General features: G+C 45.4%; 1 protein-coding gene across 2 annotated transcripts in view; it reads right to left on the bottom strand.

Annotated features, from left to right (window-relative positions):
* Nucleotides 1-17,888, bottom strand: part of LOC137375549 (kazal-type serine protease inhibitor domain-containing protein 1-like) — a 42,845-nt gene extending 24,957 nt beyond the window's left edge. Inside the window, exons 1-2 of one of the 2 annotated variants that reach the window (XM_068042894.1) lie at nucleotides 17,822-17,888; nucleotides 11,678-12,213 (exon numbers count right to left, since the gene is read on the bottom strand). In XM_068042894.1, the coding sequence (XP_067898995.1) occupies nucleotides 11,678-12,170 (493 nt within the window). In that variant the 5' untranslated portion in view covers nucleotides 12,171-12,213; nucleotides 17,822-17,888. Of the gene's footprint in view, nucleotides 1-11,677; nucleotides 12,214-12,303; nucleotides 12,515-17,821 lie in introns of those variants that run through there. The other variant, XM_068042892.1, reaches the window with a different exon arrangement.
* Between the last annotated feature and the right edge of the window lie 1,881 nt (nucleotides 17,889-19,769).

Here is a 19,769-nt window from a genome sequence, read left to right as displayed (position 1 = left end):
GCTGTCCATGGGGTTAGACCGCAAGGCTGTCCAATAACATTTTGTTACATCTTGATTTTTTGCCAGATCTGATGAAAGATCATCAACCTGAAATGTTATCTCTGTTTCTCTCTCCTGTTACGACCAGGTGAGAAAGAGGTCTAGGGGTCCCTTTCAGCCTTCACCTGGTTTTACTCTAACAGGGTTTAATTTTAAGCACACCGTGTTTTAGCTCCCCTTTGGTGAATCCTTGTTCACCGCTTTCCAATTATAAGGCAAAGAAACCAGCACAAACAGGCTTTCTTAGGTTTAAAGAAGAAAAGTTGAAATGTATTAAACTTAAACTTAAACTCTAATTTGGTTGACGTCTATGGATACACGATGCGCCCATGCTAGCATGCATACGCGATACACATGCAAATAGAGACAGAAAAGAGTAGAAGAAAAATAAAGTGGAAAGGTTTGAGGCAATATCTGAAGAGTTGTTATTATGGTTCTTTGAGCTCACTGAAGAGTCCTTGATTGTAGCTAGATCTTGCTTTTTGTTGGGGCCCAGTATTCTTCTTAAACCTTGTTCACTGTAGGAGACTTTTCTTTCTTGGGATTCATGTGTCTTCAGTGGGTTTTCAAGTTCTGTGAGAAAGATATGGGAGCAGACAGGTGAGGCTGTGGTGAGCCATCCAGGAGAGGGCTTTTCAATCCAGGAGCAAACAGCTTTCTGCAGACTCTCAGTTCAGACTGTACAATTCAGAAACCCCCAGGTTGCCAAGCAGGTTAGCAATGTGACTAACTGGTCTGACCACGTCTTGACTCTGTGTATTGTATTATCTTAGCAGGGAATGGAATGCCCTTCTCTGCCTTCAATGTCTGTTGGTATGTAAATGTTTTTTTTCAGCAATTCCCTGCAACAGGCCTTCTCTTCTTCCCAGCAACAATTTGAAATTTAATGTCCAGGTAGCGAAATGAATATGCCTCATTCTTGGCAGGTGGGGCCTGCATGACACTCCACAAATGCTGACTGACCTGCTGAGTATTCCCAGCATTTTCTGTTTTTATTTCAGATTTCCAGCATCCGCAGTATTTTACTTTTGTTTCAGTGGATGATAACTCACTGACACAGCAGCCACGCTGTCTGAAGCTTCTGACTGAACTCAGCAATCAAAACAAGAGAAAGAAAGCCAGGCATAACATTACGGTTTCTGATCTGCAGCCCAAAAAATGACCTCACTCTTTGTTTACTTAACAAGAATTAGACTTTTGACCTTAAACAGACACAACTTCACCATCACAAAATAATACATTGTGGATTATATAATAATACTTCTGTCCTTATACATAGAATTAGGGATTGTGATACTGAGTCCAAACAGGACTGTATGGGACTTCAGTTACTCTTCTTTGTCTATTGAAAGCTGTAGCCTGAGAGGCACAGGCCAATTTAATAGCTAAACATCACAACTGCGCCTCATTCCCCAGTCTGTGGGTGAACAATGCCATGGGACGATCTGCTAATTATATATAAAATTCATAGCAGGCTGCATTTTGTAAATAGTATCAAGTGCCTCTCAGTATACTTAGGACAATTTCAGGGGAATCAGTTAACAAATCTAAACATCATCTGGTTCACATTGAGCTGATTCCCTTTCCATTTTTGCAGCCATGTTTTACCCAGTCCGTTATCTTCCCAGTGCCTGAAAAGGGTGATCTTTATATTGTATACGTCTTTCTACACTTCCTTCTAGCATTTTATAATCTATTTGCAACCACATCATTCTTTGTGAAAGGAATTGGCATATCCCTGAAGTGAGGGGGCCCATAGAATTGCAATGGGAGGAGGGGCGGAGGGCCCATGGCCTCTCCATCACCAAGTGTTTTTGTTGGGGGCCGGATAGGCCAACGACAGCCTTCCGGATAAAGGACAAGTGAGGCCCTTAAGTGGCCTATTATTGGCCACTTAAGGGCCTCTTTCCCCTGCCACTGGGATTTAACCAGCGGCAGGGGTGCCTCCGCTACATGGGGAGGCCACCCAGTAATACGAGGAGCCCTCCCTGCGTCCTTGTGTGCGGCCCTCCTCCGTGGGTAATCTGTAGCCCACAGAGGACCCCCACCAGGAAAAGTTCCACCTCCCTGGACCCCCTCCCACTGCACTACATACCCACCCTCCCAACCCCCCTTGCCAGGGCTTTCCGGACTAGCCCCAGCAACCATGCCGCACTTACCTGAGGCCCGGATCTCCAGTCCAAGGCCTCTGCAGTACCGCACCAGTAATGGCCACTACTCCCAGTGGCGCTGCCAATCCTGCTGAGCTGCCGGTCCTGTGATTGGTTGGCAGCACTTGGAGGCAGGATCCCTGTCTTTACAGGGACGGAGATCCTGGAGCCAGCCACTTAAGTGCCGGAACAATGCAAGATCCGATGGGGTGGCTTGGAAAGGCCGAGGCAGGGCTGCTCTTGTCTTTTCAGCCCAGTGCCGGGAGCCCTGCCAGTGCCACAAAATCCCGCCCATGGATTGTAAGAGTAAACTTTCCAATTGGGAGCTCCTAATGAGGAGCCACACTCACTGTGAGCACACATCCAGTGACAATGTTGATGTTACCACGCTGTCAGGATGCTAAATCCCTTCTCTCTTTGTTACCTGCATATCCAAACCATTTGGAACATTCATCTGTGAACTGTGATGTCAAGAAATGGCTGAAGGCACTGGATACTGCAAAGACTATGGGCCCTGACAACATTCCAGCAATAGCACTGAAGACTTGTGCTCCAAGCTGTTCCAGTACAGCTACAACACTGGCATCTACCCGACAATGTGGAAAATTGTCCAAGTATATTCTGTGCACAAATGGCAGGACAAATGCAACACAACCAATTACCGCCCTATCAGTCTACTCTCGATCATCAGTAAAGTGATGGAAGGTGTTGTGTACAGTGCTATCAAGCGGTACTTGCTCAGTAATAAGCTGCTCAGTGGCGCTCAGTTTGCGTCCTACCAGGTCCACTCAGCTCCTGACCGCATTACAGCCTTGGTTCAAACATGGGCAAAAGAGCTGAACCCAAGAGGTGAGGTGAGAGTGATTGCCCTTGACATCAAGGCAGCATTTGATCCAGTATGGCATCGAGGAGCCCTCGCAAAACTGAGGTCAATGGCAATTGGGGAAAACTCTCTGCTGGTTGGAGTCATACCTAGCGCAAAGAAAGATGGTTGTAGTTGTTGGAGGTCAATCATTTCAGTCCCAAGACATCACTACAGGAGTTCCTCAGGGTAGTGTCCTAGGCCCAACCATCTTCAGCTGCTTCATCAATGACCTTCCATCCATCATAAGATCAGAAGTGGGGATGTTCACTGATGATTGCACAATGTTCAGCACCATTCGCAACTCCTCAGATACTGAAGCTGTCCGTGTCCAAATGTCGCAAGACTTGGACAACATCCAGGCTTGGCCTGATAAGTGGCAAGTAACATTCACGCCACACATGTGCCAGGCGATGACCATCTCAAACAAAAGAGAATCTAACCATCTCCCCTTGATGTTCAAAGGCATTACCATCGCTGAATCCCCACTGGTCACCATTGACCAGAAACCGAACTGGACCAGCCACATAAATACTGACTCCCCAAAGCCTGTCCACCATCTAGAAGAAACAAGTCAGGAGTGTGATGGAATACCCTCCACTTACCTGGATGGGTGCAGCTCCAAATACACTCAAGAAGCTCGACACCATCCAGGGCAAAACAGCCTGCTTGATTGGCACCACATCCACCATCTTCAACATGCACTCCCTTCACTACTGATGCACAGCGGCAGCAGTGTGTACCATCTACAAAATGCAACACATCAAGGCTCCTTCAAAAGCACCTTCCAAACCCGTGGCCTCTACCTCCGAGAAGGACAAGGGCAGCAGATGCATGGGAACATCACCACCTGCAAGTTCCCCTCCAAGCCACACACCATCCTGATTTGGAACTATATTGTCATTCCTTCACTGTCGCTGGGTCAAAATTCTGTAACTTCTTTCCTAACCACACTGTTTGGTGAATCTACACCCCAAGGACTACAGCAGTTCAAGAAGGCAGCTCACCACCACCTTCTCGAGGGCAATTATGGATGGGCAATAAATGCTGGCCTAGCCAGCGGCACCCACATTCCATGAATGAATAAAAAAAATCCCCCACAGCAGCCTGACAATTCCAATAAGTCACAATTGAATGTTACTTCCTGTCACCGGAGCTTGCAGTAAGTTCTCGGGTTTTCTAACATGTTTTATGAAGTGCTGCATTTGAACCCTCTTTCTTTCTTTACATTAGAAAAGTCAGTTTTTCTCCACATTTTGCAAAGTTTTGTTGGGAACAGTAAAATATCCCATTGTGACAAAGTCTGGAACCAATTCTGATATTTAAAATTCACAAATGTTGTTTCCTATTGTGTATTTGGATCAACTCAACACATCCTTGAGCCTGTCTGTGACTCATGGAGTAAGAATGTATCACAGGGTGCCAAGCGATACAATGCAGGAATATGTTAGGATTGCACAATGAGATAAATCTATGTGTTCAATAGAGTCATCGAATAGCCAGAGGGCAGAAAGTGAACTGTGAGCTGCCACTTTTGCATTGCTGTGAAATGGTTGGTGCTTCACAATGACTCCGAAGCGACAGTACAACTCTGGGTAAGGTCACAGGCTGACCTCAGAAGGGAGCGGTATGAAGGCTCCCTGGAGGAGACAGTCTCATGCTCCTTGGATCCCTGGGCACTGCCACTCTCACTCTGAAGATTTATGCAGAGCAGTATCCTGGCAATGACAATCCAGTTGGGAGTCACAGAGTAAATCAAGGCACTGCAAACAATTCTCTAGTTACTGATCTCAAACTGCACTATAAACATTGTGTTGAACCAGTTAAAAATTAAGTCAGTTAAAACACGGTAATGCTAATCTGAGGAATTATTTTCTGGAGCAGTGCTTTGCTGATCTGATGTGCCTCTCCATCACCAGATGTGGGTTCATGACTCTTGATTCTCATTTCTTGTGAGTTCTGAATCAAGACTGGGGTGCTGAATGGGGACTGGCTGTTTTTGCATGGACAGAGAGGGAAGGAAATACACTCCTGGGTGGATTTAAAGACCTTGGTACAGACCCCAGCCTTCCTTCACACCCAAGCAAGACATGAGGTGCTGCAGAAAGAAAGAAATTGCATTTATAGAGCACCTATAAAGTGCCAAAGCGCCAAGAAGTACTTTTTGAAGTGGAGTGACTGTTGAATGCAAGAAATTAAGCAGCTAATTTGTGCACATGAGGAGCGCTGTAGAAATACAAATCTTTTTTATTTTCTTTAATGTCAAACATCAATGTGCAGCAAAATAGGCCCCATTTGCAAACTAAAATGTGTTTTTTTTCATGTTTTGTTAGCGGGGATGTCAGGGAGGACAGTGCCGAAAAGAAAATTGGCACCATTGTATCATGTACATTGACAAGCAGCTTAGTAAGATTTGTTTTACTGTCTGGTGCAGGGGAGTATAGCTTCTATATACATAGAAAATGAAAATTTACTGGACACATATAAGTATAAACAAAGAGCTGCCAAGCATGACTCATTAGCAATGACAGCCACTCAATCTGCTTTGGAGATGTGACCTGTTTTACAGCGTGCCACTCTTAGACACAAACACAGCTCCATATCTTTAAGTGGATTTGCAATTTGTCTGCCTGTTACTGATCATAAATGTCACTCCTGATATTTGCCTGATTTTGACAGCGACATTTTGGAATGCAGAAGCACTGATCCAAGAACCTCCTGTCAGTGTGTGTGTTACACAAGATGTGAAGATAATGAATCACTGTCTTACCCAAATCCATTTGTGTTGGAATCTCCACAGCTCTTTAACAAACTACACTCATTATGGTTGGAGAAAAATAAAGGAGGTTTCTGATTAGTGGTGAACCACAGAGAATGTACCCTTTAAATGTTGTGAAGACAAAAGGAATGCAGGTTATCAACAACCTAATCACACACAACATGGGCAGTATAGTAAAACAGGCGATAGTGAGTTGGCACCATTTATAACCCGCCTGAGTTTTCATGTTCAATTTTAACCCCACAATACCCTAAAAACATATGCACAGGTTGGGTCAAGGTGTGTATCAATGGTGCTACACAGTTAAAGAGCACACAAGTCTCTCTCCGTATCACCAATCCATTGTTGTATTTTTTTGTGATGAAAATCCTAGGTAAAAAGGCCAAGGCACAGCCCACAGGTTGACAAACAGTTCGAAAGAAGACATGGTCGATCCAGATTAAGTGATATGAAACAGTTTTTTTGTTCAAATCTTGAGCACTGTAGGAGGGAGGCGAGAATGAGGGAAGGGAAACTGAGAGAAGGGAAACTGAGAGGGAGGAAGTGAAGGGCGGAGGAGATGAGCGAGGGGAAACTAGGGGAGGGGAGATTGAGGGAGGAGAAATTGGGGAAGGGGAGACTGAAGGAGGGGAGGCTGAGGGAGAGGAGTCAGGGATGTGTGGATGATGGATGGCAGGCTGAAGGAGAGGAGGCTGAGGGAGGGGACCCTGAGGGAGGGGCGACGAAAGGAGGGGAGACTGAAGAAAGGGAGACTGCAGCAGGTGAGGCTGAGGGTGGGGAGACTGAAGGAGAGAAGACTGAGGTAGGAGACTGAGGGAGGGGAAACGTGGAGGGGAGACTGAGGGAGGAGAGACTGTAGGTGGGGAAACTGAGGAAGGGGAGACTGAGACAGGAGACTGAGGGAGGGGAGGCTGAGGGAGGGGAGACTGATGGAGGTGAGGTGAGTTCATCTCTGGGCACAGCACCTCAGGAAACTAAGGCCACTATTTATCCCTCAAGCAAGATCTCTCAGATTAAGTTCCTTTGAGCTACTCAGGTTTATAGGAGGGAGGCCGAGTGATGGTGCATTCATCCATTGAGCTCCTAGAATTTGAAGGGGAAAGCTGATAGACAAATAAAGACCAAGTAATAAATTGCAAATAATAGTATTTTGTGGCCCCTACTTTTTTAGACGAGAGTTTAAAAATGTTAACAAAAAGGAGAGAGAGCAAATGAGAGACAGGCCAGACTTTCTATGCTGCTGAATAAGTTAATTCCAGACGACATTATTGACTTGGAAAGTTACCTTGGAGCTGGAAGCACTCAAAGCGAATGTATGGTGCTTTAGAATTCATTATAAATGACAGATGAGATTTGTTTGGAACCACTAATGTTGCCCTCCATGAGCATAGGGACAATGACAGCACATCAGACAATCATGATTCAACTTACACTGGTCTTCTGACACTTTCTTAGGCAGCTGGCAACTCTTGTGCCCTTAAGAGGGAAGGGTGAGGAAGTAGAGCAGGGCAAGAGCCAAAATGAATTATGGCTCAATGGGGAATGGGTGAGGTTAGAAATCTGCTTTAATTGCAAAGCTACAGAAAGGTTTCACTCAATTCTTCAATTTGAACCCAGTGGAATTTTTTGACATAGTTTTCCAAATTCAGATGCAGTGGAATTGTTTTTCTGAATTGTTGCCGTACTGGGAGATAATTCACTGAAACCGCCTGGCCAGTGATTCAACACTAGACTCCATTAGACAAATCGAGCATCCATCACTTGCGGTGCAATGGGCTCCCCATAACCAATTACCCTCTCCCTTTACCCTATCTGTTAGGTTAAGAATAAAGAGTGTTGGAAGGACAGCCAGAATGTAGATCATGGGACCTTGGAGCAGGAGGCTGTCCAAAGAGGGGAAGGAGGAGGGGAATGCAATGTGGTTGTCATCGGAGATTCAATAATTAGGGGAAAGATCCTTTGTAAACAGGATTGAGAATCCTGGATGGTTTGTTGCCTACCTGGTGCCAGGGTGAGGGGACATTTTGAACTGGTTTGGAAAAATGTTGGAGAGGGAAGGGGAGGATCAATTCAATTAAATAAATCTGGAATAGTCTCAGTAATGGTGACCTGGTCTGGCCCATATGTGACTCCACACCCACAGCAATGTGGTTGACTCGTAACTGTCTCTGAAATGGCCTAACAAGCCATTCAGTTGTATTCAAGAAGGTGTCGCACTGCCACTTTCTTGAAGGCAGTAAATGCTGGCCTTCTCAGTGAAGCCTACATCTTGTGAAGGAATAAAGGGAAAAAAAAGTTTTCTGTAATAATATAGAGTAGAACTAACAAGGGGGCATGCTACATTAGATTGATTTATCTGATGGCAACCATTATATGATCGGATTCAGCCTAGTGTTTGATGGGGAAAAACAGGAAGCAGTTACTAAGATTCTAGATTTGGGTAAGGTTGACTTCAGTGTAATGACACAGAGACTGTCCACAGTAAACTGGGCAAATCTGCTAATGGTATTCAGCAAAAGGTGACAAAACAGATAACAAGAGCTACAAAAAAGTGTGAAAAGTAACTTGCAAGAGATAACAAAATCAACACAAAGGACAAGATTTTATTCTGGAAAAGGGGGTGCTCTCTATTACACCCACTGTGCTATAATACAGTGTTCTCAATACACCCAATAACTTGTAATGCACAGTGCTCTCTATTACACCCAGTGAGCCATAATACAGTGTTCTCAATACACCCAATAACTTGTAATACACAGTGCTCTCTATTACACCCACTGCGCGATAATAGTGTTCTCAATGCACCCGGTAACTTGTAATACACAGTGCTCTCTATTACACCCAGTGAGCCATAATACAGTGTTCTCAATACACCCAATAACTTGTAATGCACAGTGCTCTCTATTACACCCACTGCGCGATAATAGTGTTCTCAATGCACCCGGTAACTTGTAATACACAGTGCTCTCTATTACACCCAGTGAGCCATAATACAGTGTTCTCAATACACCCAATAACTTGTAATGCACAGTGCTCTCTATTACACCCAGTGAGCCATAATACAGTGTTCTCAATACACCCAGTAACTTGTAATACACAGTGCTCCCTTTTACACCCAGTGAGCCATAATACAGTGTTCTCAATACACCCAGTAACTTGTAATGCACAGTGCTCTCTATTACACCCAGTGAGCCATAATACAGTGTTCTCAATACACCCAGTAACTTGTAATACACAGTGCTCTCTATTACACCCAGTGAGCCATAATACAGTGCTCTCAATACATCCGGTGTCCTGTAATACATGGGGCTCTCCATTACACCTGATGAACTGTAATGCACAGTGCTCTCTATTACACCTGGTCAGCTGTAATGCACTGTGCTCTTTATTACACCTGGTGAGCTGTAATAGATAGTGCTCTCTATTACACATGGTGAACTGTAATATACATTCTCTCTATTTTACGCAGTGGGCTATAATACAGTGCTCTCTACTACACCTAATGACAGGTAATACACAGTGATCTCTATTACATCCAGTGCACTATAATACAGTGCTCTCAATACACCCAGTGACCTATAATATACAGTGCTCTCTATTACATCCAGTGACCTATAATACACAGTGCTCTCTATTACATCCAGTGAGCTGTAATATACAGTGCACTCTATTACAGCTGGTGATCTTTAATACACAGTGCTCTCTATTACATCCAGTAAGCTGTAATACACAGTGCTCTCTATTACACCCACTGCGCTATAATAGTGTTCTCAATACACCCAGTAACTTGTAATGCACAGTGCTCTCTATTACACCCAGTGAGCCATAATACAGTGTTCTCAATACACCCAGTAACTTGTAATACACAGTGCTCCCTTTTACACCCAGTGAGCCATAATACAGTGTTCTCAATACACCCAGTAACTTGTAATACACAGTGCTCTCTATTACACCCAGTGAGCCATAATACAGTGCTCTCAATACATCCGGTGTCCTGTAATACATGGAGCTCTCCATTACACCTGATGAACTGCAATGCACAGTGCTCTCTATTACACCCAATGAGCTGTAATCCATAGTGCTCTACATTACACCCAGCGAGCTGTAATACACACTGCTCTTTATTACACCTGGTCAGCTGTAATGCACTGTGCTCTTTATTACACCTGGTGAGCTGTAATAGATAGTGCTCTCTATTACACCTGGTGAACTGTAATATACATGCTCTCTATTTTACGCAGTGGGCTATAATACAGTGCTCTCTATTACACCCGGTGACCTATAATACACAGTGCTCTCTATTACATCCAGTGAGCTGTAATACACAGTACTCTCTATTACATCCAGTGAGCTGTAATATGCAGTGCTCTCTATTACACCCGGTGACCTATAATACACAGTGCTCTCTATTACACCCAATGAGCTGTAATACACAGTGCTCTCTATTACACCTGATGAACTGTAATACACAGTGCTCTCTCACACCCAATGAGCTGTAATACATAGTGCTCTCTATTACACCTGATGAACTGTAATACACAGTGCTCTCCATTACACCCAGAGAGCTGTAATACTCAGTGCTCTTTATTACACCTCGTGAGCTGTAATGCACTTTGCTCTTTGTTACACTTGGTGAACTGTAATATACAGTGCTCTCTATTACATCCAGCTCTCTATTTTACGCAGTGGGCTATAATACAGTGCTCTCTATTAAACCCGGTGACCTATAATACACAGTGCTCTCTATTACACCCAATGAGCTGTAATACACAGTGCTCTCTATTACACCTGATGAACTGTAATACACAGTGCTCTCTATTACACCCAATGAGCTGTAATACATAGTGCTCTCTATTACACCTGATGAACTGTAATACACAGTGCTCTCCATTACACACAGAGAGCTGTAATACTCAGTGCTCTTTATTACACCTCGTGAGCTGTAATGCACTTTGCTCTTTGTTACACTTGGTGAACTGTAATATACAGTGCTCTCTATTACATCCAGCTCTCTATTTTACGCAGTGGGCTATAATACAGTGCTCTCTATTAAACCCGGTGACCTATAATACACAGTGCTCTCTATTACATCCAGTGAGCTGTGATACACAGTACTCTCTATTACATCCAGTGAGCTGTAATATACAGTGCTCTCTATTACACCCGGTGACCTATAATACACAGTGCTCTCTATTACATCCAGTGAGCTGTAATACACAGTGCCCTCTATTACACCCAGTTGCCTGTAATAAACAGTGCTCTCTATTGCACCTAGTGAGCTGTAATACACAGTGCTCTCTATTATACCCAGTAACCTGTAATACACAGTACACTCTGCTACACCCAGTGAGCTGTAATACACAGTGCTCTATATTACACCCAGTGACCTGTAATACACAGTGCTCTCAATTACACCCAGGGAGCTGTAATACACAGTGGTCTCTATTACACACCCAGTGACGAGTAATACACCATGAAATATTTAATGTGTTGTGCCCTCTGTGCTACACTGTGTATTACACTATTTACTCAGTATTGTAATATGACCTGTGAAATTGTGTTGATAGACCTCAGTTTTAAATTTTTTAAAATGCAGATTAATATACTGGTGTATTTTTGTATGTGCTGGCTCTTTATGTCCAGAATGAATGACACGCTGGCACTCTTTGTGCTGGTAGCATCCTCATACCTAATTAAATCCCACAAGGAATATTGATATCAATGTGTGACAGGAGTATTGTACAATAAATAAATGCAGATGTCGTAAGATGCTGTAAACAGTCCTCAAGAGCACCCTATGTAGAAACATAGTAGGCAATATGGATACTGAAACTAGTAAATGGTTACCTGTCTCACAGGGCCCCCTGTGTGTAAGGCTGAGATTGCTTTCTCTGTTGCTGTAAAAAGCTTCGTTGAATCTGCAGATGTTGCTGTATGTCTTTCCGTTTGATCCGCACACGCTTTCCTGGGAGTGACACATGCACTGAGGTTCTGGGATCTCCCCAAAGAAGGCAGCATCAGCGTCCAGCAGACACTCCAAGTCCTCTCCACACCTCCCGTAGAAGTGGTTGGTGTTATCGAGGTCGCAGATTTGCCCCTCGGCGTTTCCACACTCGGGGCAGCAGTCGCACCTGTCCAGCACTGTCCCAGCCGGGCACCTCCGCAGCTTGGGGCACAGGTCTGGCTGGCACACCCCACAACTGTCCCCTTCCGTCAGCAGCCGCAGCCAGCTCCTGTGGTAAAGGCTGGGGAGAGCTTGTGCTACTTGTGCCAAGAGGAATATCGCTGCTACAGATAGCACGGAATTCATTGCCAGGCTGGAATATGAGGGAGTCATCATCCAATGTGCCTTGAGTCAGGGCCAAGTTCCAGATACCTTCATTCTTTAAAAAAAACACAGTGGTTGAAATATGAATAAAGCAAATAACTTGAATTAAAGTCCTTACAGTATGAATGATCACTGCCCCACATACACTGAAAGAGCAAGGTCAGACCGACGAAAAAAGCAGCTCTCAATGCTACTTTAACACAATTTCCAAGGCCATTCTGACAGCTGCTTGACAGCTTTGTGAAGAAATTGTTTGCCCTTGATGCAATCCTGAGGGAAATTGGAACAGAATTGGCCCTAATTCTCGCAGACGGGCTGTGAGCTGCAGGGAGCTGTGGCTGGGGACTGTGCCTGGAGGAGAGTCCGCCTATCTGTGGCAGAACTTTTGCCTTTTTGTTTCTCTCAGTTATAAAGCACCGTCTGTGTGCCAAATCCCTCGCGTACTCACACACGCAGCAAGCTCACACCCTGTCACAGGAAAATAGGTTGCAGCCAAGACAGAGCTGCCAGATGGAACTTGGTGAGACAAAAACATCGAATTTCCTTGGGTTTTATACTGAAGGGATTCCTGGGTCGTGATGTGTCAACAATGGAAATAATTATCAGGTCACCTTTCAAAGGGGCACTGCCATTTGGTTTAATAAAAGTTTGAGTGGAATACCTCACTGTGACACCAATTGGAACTTCACTGGCCAAGTTTGAAAAAACGATTTTGCACAATTTAACCAAATATCTTTTCTTTCCCCATATTTTAATAACTTTTAATGTTGTGAATTTATCCTCACTTTATTTTTTTTTATTTAGAGATACAGCACTGAAACAGGTCCTTCGACCCATCGAGTCTGTGCCCACCATCATCCACCCATTTATACTAATCCTATTACCCTCTCACATCCCCACCTTCCCTCAATTCCCCTACCTCTACTAGGGGCAACATATAATGGCCAATTTACCTATCAACCTGCAAGTCTTTGGCTGTGGGAGGAAACCGGAGCATCCGGCAGGAAACCCACGCGGTCACAGGGAGAACTTGCAAACTCCACACAGGCAGTACCCAGAATCGAACCCGGGTCGCTGGAGCTGTGAGGCTGCGGTGCTAACCACTGCGCCACTGTGCTACCCAGTAGGAAACATGAGTGAACCAGATGTTTCTTTTAACGACAATTGATGATGGTAATGGTGCCATGAAATGGAGATGAGCTTTCAATTCCAGATCTAATTAATCCTGAAGAATTTAAGGGATGTAAAACCTTTCGCTGCTATCATTAAATGTCAACATCAAGCACTTCCAGGTCACCAGCTGACCTAATTCCAGAACGCACCTTTCCTCCTCACCAAGCACTCTGTGTGAAATTTTCCACTCCTGAATCATCAACACTTCAATGGTTCAATGAAGAGTGTAGGAGGGCATGCCAGGAGCAGCACCAGGCATACCTAAAAATGAGGTGTCAGCCTGGTGAAGCGACAACACAGGACTACTTGCATGCCAAACAGCATAAGCAGCATGCAATAGATGGGACTAAGTGATCCCACAACCAACAGATCAGATCTAAGCTCTGCAGTCCTGCCACATCCAGCCGTGAATCAAAACCTGGCTACCTGACCCGATCCCCACTGAACCCGACTCCCAAGTGTTGGATTCAAGTGGGGTGGGTCTATATTCTGTGTCCAGCATTTGGGCTTGGGTCGGGTCGGGCTGGACTATACTGTTCTGTTTTGTATTGTTTTCTTTTCAATCTACGTTTTGACGCAATTTTTTTCTATTTCTATAACATGTTTGATATTTTCGTGTCGGGTCAGGCATGAAAATATAATAAAGGACTCGGGCTCCAGTCGGGTTCGGGTTGGCTGTGGTCGGGTTGGGTTTAAATTTTCTTTCCGAGCCAGGCTTTATCATGGATGGTGGTGGACAATTAAACAACTGACAGATGGAGGAGGCTCCACAAATATCCCCATCCTCAACAATGCGGCACAGTGGCGCAGTGGTTAGCACCGCAGCCTCACAGCTCCAGGGACCCGGGTTCAATTCTGGGTACTGCCTGTGTGGAGTTTGCAAGTTCTCCCTGTGTCTGCGTGGGTTTCCTCCGGGTGCTCCGGTTTCCTCCCACAAGCCAAAAGACTTGCAGGTTGATAGGTAAATTGGCCATTATAAATTGCCCCTAGTATAGGTAGGTGGTAGGGAAATATAGGGACAGGTGGGGATGTGGTTGGAATATGGGATTAGTGTAGGATTAGTATAAATGGGTGGTTGATGGTTGGCACAAACTCGGTGGGCCGAAGGGCCTGTTTCAGTGCTGTATCTCTAAAAACTAAAAAAAAAACAATGGGGGAGCCCAGCACATCAGTGCAAAAGACAAGGCATTTGCATCCATCTCCAGCCAGAAGTGGTGAGTGGATGATTCATCTCGGCCTCCTCCCGAGGTGCCCAGCATCATAGATGCCAGTCTTCAGCTAATTCAATTCAATCCACGTGATATCAAGAAACAGCTATAGACACTGGATACTGCAAAGGCTGTGGGCCTTGACAATATTCCAGCAATAACAATGCAGACTTGTGCTCCAGAACTTGCCGCGCCCTTAGCCAAGCTGTAAGAACAGATACAAAACTGGCATCTACCCAGCAATGTGGAACATTGCCCAAATATATTCTGCACACAAAAGGCAGGACAAATCCAACAGGACCAATTACCACCCTATCAGTCTACTCTCGATCATCAGTAAAGTGATGGAAAGGGTTGTCGACAATGCTATCAAACGGCATTTGCTCAGCAATAACCTGCTCACTGACGCTCAGTTTGGGTTCTGCCAGTTCCACTCAGCTCCTGACCTTAGTACAGCCTTGGTCCAAACATGGACAAAAGAACTGAACTCCAGTGGTGAGGTGAGAGTGACTGCCTTTGACATCAAGGCAGCATTTGACGAAGCATGGCATCAAGGAGCCCGAGCAAAACTGAAGTCAATGGAAATTGGGGGAAACTCTCTGCTGGTTGGAGTCATACCTAGCGCAAAGAAAGATGGTTGTGGTTGTTGGAGGTCAATCATCTCAGTCCCAGGACATCACTGCAGGACTTCCTCGTGGTAGTTTCCTAGGCCCAACCATCTTCAGCTGTTTCATCCACTATCATAAGGTCAGAAGTGGGGATGATTGCTGATGATTGCAAAATGCTCAGTGCCATCTGTGACTCCTCGGATACTGAAGTAGTCCATGTCAAGATGCAGCAAGACCTGGACAACATTCCGGCTTCGACTGATAAGTGGCAAGTAGCATTCGCGCCAAACAAGTGCCAAGCAATAACCATCTCAAACAAGAGAGAATCTAACCATCTCTCCTTAATGTTCAATGGCATTACCATCGCTGAATCCTCCATGATCAACATCCTGGGGGTTACCATTGTCTAGAAACTGAACTGGAGTAGCCGTATAAATAGTGTGGCTGCAAGAGCAGGTCAGAGGCTGGGAATTCTGTGGCGAGTAACTCACCTCCTGACTCCCCAAAGCCTGTTCACCATCTACAAGGCACAAGTCAGGAGTGTGATGGAATACTCTCCACTTGCTTGGATGTGTGCAGCTCCAGCAACACTCAAGAAGCTCGACACTATCTAGGATAAAGCAGCTCACTTGATTGGCGTACCATCCACCATCTTCAACATTCACTCCCTTCACCACCAACCCACAGTGGCAGCAGTGTGTACCATCTACAAGATGCACTGCAGCAACTCACCAAGGCTCCTTTGACAGCCCCTTCCAAACCCGCATCCTCTACTACCTAGAAGGACAAGGGCAGCAGATGCATGGGAACACCACCACCTGCAAGTTCCCCTCCAAGCCACACACCATCCTGACTTGGAACTATATCACCATTCCTTCACTGTCACTGGATCAAAATTCTGGAATTCCCTTCCTAACAGCACTGTGGGTGTATCTACAACCCAAGGACAGCAGTGGTTTGAGAAGGCAGCTCACCACCAGCTTCTCCAGGGCAATTAGGGATGGGCAATAAATACTGGCCTAGCCAGTGACACCCACATCTCATGAAGGAATAAAAAAAAACTTTTCTGCTAGCTGTTTGGTAATGAGGACACTTCCACCCCACATATTCATCCCATATAGTCCATCCAGATGAGAGGACAGGTCCTGTAGCTGAATGGGGGAGACGGTGAGTGGAGGAGTGGGGGAACAGGGGAGAGGGTGAGTGGAGGAATGGGGGAATGGGGGAATGAAGGAAAGGGGGAGTGGAGGAGTGGGAGAGTCGGGAGATGGTGAGTATAGGAGTGGGGAAATGGGGGAGAGGGTGAGTGGAGGAGTGGTGGAACGGGAGAAAGGGTGAGTAGAGGAATGGGGGAATGGAGGAGAGGGTGGGTGGAGGAATGGGGGAACAGGGGAGAGGGTGAGTGGAGGTGTGGGGGAATGGGTGAGCGGGTGAGTGGAGGAATGGGGGAATGGAGGAGAGGGTGAGTGGAGGAGTGGCGGAACAGGGGAGAGGGTGAGTAGAGGAATGGGGGAATGGAGGAGAGGGTGAGTGGAGGAGCGGTGGAACGGGGGAGAGGGTGAGTGGGGGAATGGGGGAAAAGGGTAGTAGAGGAGCGGGGAAGCTGGGGAGCGTGGGAGTGGAGGATTGGGGGAGCCAGGGAGTGGGGGCGTCGGGGAGTGTGGAAGTGGAGGAGCGGGAGAGTCGGGGAGTTGGGGTGTTGGGGAGCGGGGAATGTGAATGGATGTGAATCAGGGTTCGAGTTCTGAGATTTGCGCTGTTGCTCATTTCAGAAGCTCCGAACACCTTCCACCCCTACCCCTCCCCTATTCCACTGTTACTCCAGTTCGAGCCTTGAGCTTCCACAGCAGGAAGCCTGGTAAAAGATGTTTAAAATATTTATTTTTGGGGTGTACACATCACTTGCAAAGCTGGCATTTATTCCCATCCTTAGTTGCCCTGAGCAGATGGAGATGGGCTCTGTTCTTTAACTGCTGCTGCAGTCATGTTATTCTTTGTAGCAGTTTGCTGGGGAAGTTAAAAGTCAACCAAATTACTGTGAGACTGGAGTCACATATAAGCCCGACAGGGTAAAGACAGCAAATTTCCTTCCCTAAAGGACATTCGTTCTTCTGATAATGCAACAGTTTCACGGTCATTTTTACTGATATCAGTATTTTATTTCCAGAAGTTTTAAAGAACAATTTCAAATTCTCCAACTGCCCTGCTGGGATTTAAATTCCTGTTCCACTGGAATATTCTCCCAGGCCTCCGGATTTCTTGTCCCGTAACATAACCACCCTGCTACCATACCCACTGTGCTGTGCCCACATCAAGTTGCACTGTCAAAGGAAAGGGGAAAATACAGAAGCAAAGATGGAGGTACATCTCAAATACTTCTCCATTGGAAATAATGTTAATGGAACTCCTACATACTCTTGTTTCATTCCAATGTGACCAGACCACAATTATATTGAGCTGGATCAGTGTCCGCTGAATGGAATAGTGCAGTCTTTGCGTGATCCCAGCATCACCCCTTCCTTAACGGGACTTACTATGTGAAGAAAATCCATTGGAAATATTTAATTACTGCACACCGAGGCAGGCTCTGCAACCATATTGCAGGGTTGGGATTGGGAGGGTAGGGGGTGTTTTGGAAAGGAGAATTGGGAAAACAGAAAAGAAAACCACGTACCTTTGACAATCATGGAGTACAGTCACTCTCCGATCTCCGAATGGCACCTACACAAATCCAACTATACAGACACAGTGAGCTGCAGCCTGACTAGCAGGACTGCTTGGGAGAACGATCCGAACAACACTTCTAACAACCAGGCTTGCACGGACTGGCTGTGCAGGCACTCCATGAGCAGGCAGCAAATTAGGACTTGGCAAGGATTTGCTCAGTTCAGGAATTTGCTTATACCAGCAGTGAACACAATCCCTGCACTTGGCTCCCCATCTAATCGAAGCAAGACCTGATATAATTACAGTTCTACTGGGTTCCAGGGCTCCCATTGTTTCAGCGCTGATGGGTCATTCCATTCATAACATGATCAGCAGGAATAATGGCCTGCAAGGTCCAAAAGGTTATAAGAAGATTAACGTTTTTGCAAAAAAAACTTCGATGAGCAACAGCTACGAGTTATTTCAGTATAACCCCGTGAGGCAAATGCTCCACATGCTGGCTGATTGTCTGCATTATTTGCCTGAATGAATAAGTCAACCCAATTAAATAGTTTCAGTTGAATCTCATGGTTCAAACTCAGCCTCCTGCCTTAGCGTCAGATCTACAAGAGAGCAGTCAATGTACCCGTGAACAGTGATTCAACCTGTGAGCATTGAAACTACCTATGAACAGTCAGTGTACCAGAAAACAACGAGTCTACCTGTGAACAGTGAGTCTATCTGTGAACTGAGGTTCTACCTGTGAGTACTGAGTCTACCTGAGAGCAGTGATACCCGTGTACAGTGGGTCTACCTGTGGACTATGAGTCTACCTGTAAATTTTGAGTCTACCTGTGAACAAAGAGTCTACCTGTGATCAGTGGTTCTACCTGTGAATAGTAGTTTCTACAGTGTGTATACCTGTGAGCACTGAGTCTATTTGTGAGCTGAGTTTCTACCTGTGAGTACTGGATCTACCTGAGAGCAGTGATGATACCTGTGAATAGTGGGTCTACCAATGAACAGTCAGTCCACCACTGAACACTGGGTCTACCTGTGAACAGTGGGTCTACCTGTGAACAGTCAGTCCACTACTGAACACTGGGTTTACCTGTAAACAGTGAGTTTACCTGTAAACAGTGAGTCTACCTGTGAACAGTGAGTCTACCAGTGAACAGGGAGTTTATCTGTAAACAGTGAGTCTCTACCTGTGAACAGTGAGTCTCTACCTGTAAACAGTGAGTCTCTACCTGTAAACAGTGAGTTTACCTGTAAATAGTGGGTCTACCTGTGAACAGTGAGTTTATCTGTAAACAGTGAGTCTCTACCTGTGAACAGTGAGTCGACCTGTGAACAGTGAGTTTACCTGTGAACAGTGAGTCGACCTGTGAACAGTGAGTTTATCTGTAAACAGTGAGTCTCTACCTGTAAACAGTGAGTTTATCTGTAAACAGTGAGTCTCTACCTGTAAACAGTGAGTCTACCTGTGAACAGTGAGTTTATCTGTAAACAGTGAGTCTCTACCTGTAAACAGTGAGTCGACCTGTGAACAGTGAGTTTACCTGTAAATAGTGAGTCTCGACCTGTAAACAGTGAGTCGACCTGTGAACAGTGAGTTTACCTGTGAACAGTGAGTCTACCTGTGAACAGTGAGTTTATCTGTAAACAGTGAGTCTCTACCTGTAAACAGTGAGTCGACCTGTGAACAGTGAGTTTACCTGTAAATAGTGAGTCTCTACCTGTAAACAGTGAGTCGACCTGTGAACAGTGAGTTTACCTGTGAACAGTGAGTCGACCTGTGAACAGTGAGTTTACCTGTAAACAGTGAGTCTCTACCTGTGAACAGTGAGTCGACATGTGAACAGTGAGTTTACCTGTGAACAGTGAGTCGACCTGTGAACAGTGAGTTTACCTGTAAACAGTGAGTCTCTACCTGTAAACAGTGAGTCTACCTGTGAACAGTGAATTTACCTGTA

This window comes from Heterodontus francisci, chromosome 12 (assembly GCF_036365525.1).
Source record: "Heterodontus francisci isolate sHetFra1 chromosome 12, sHetFra1.hap1, whole genome shotgun sequence".
NCBI classification, from domain to species: domain Eukaryota; kingdom Metazoa; phylum Chordata; class Chondrichthyes; order Heterodontiformes; family Heterodontidae; genus Heterodontus; species Heterodontus francisci.
The sequence above is the reverse complement of the archived record's forward strand: the minus strand, read 5'-3'. Positions and strand labels throughout refer to the sequence as shown.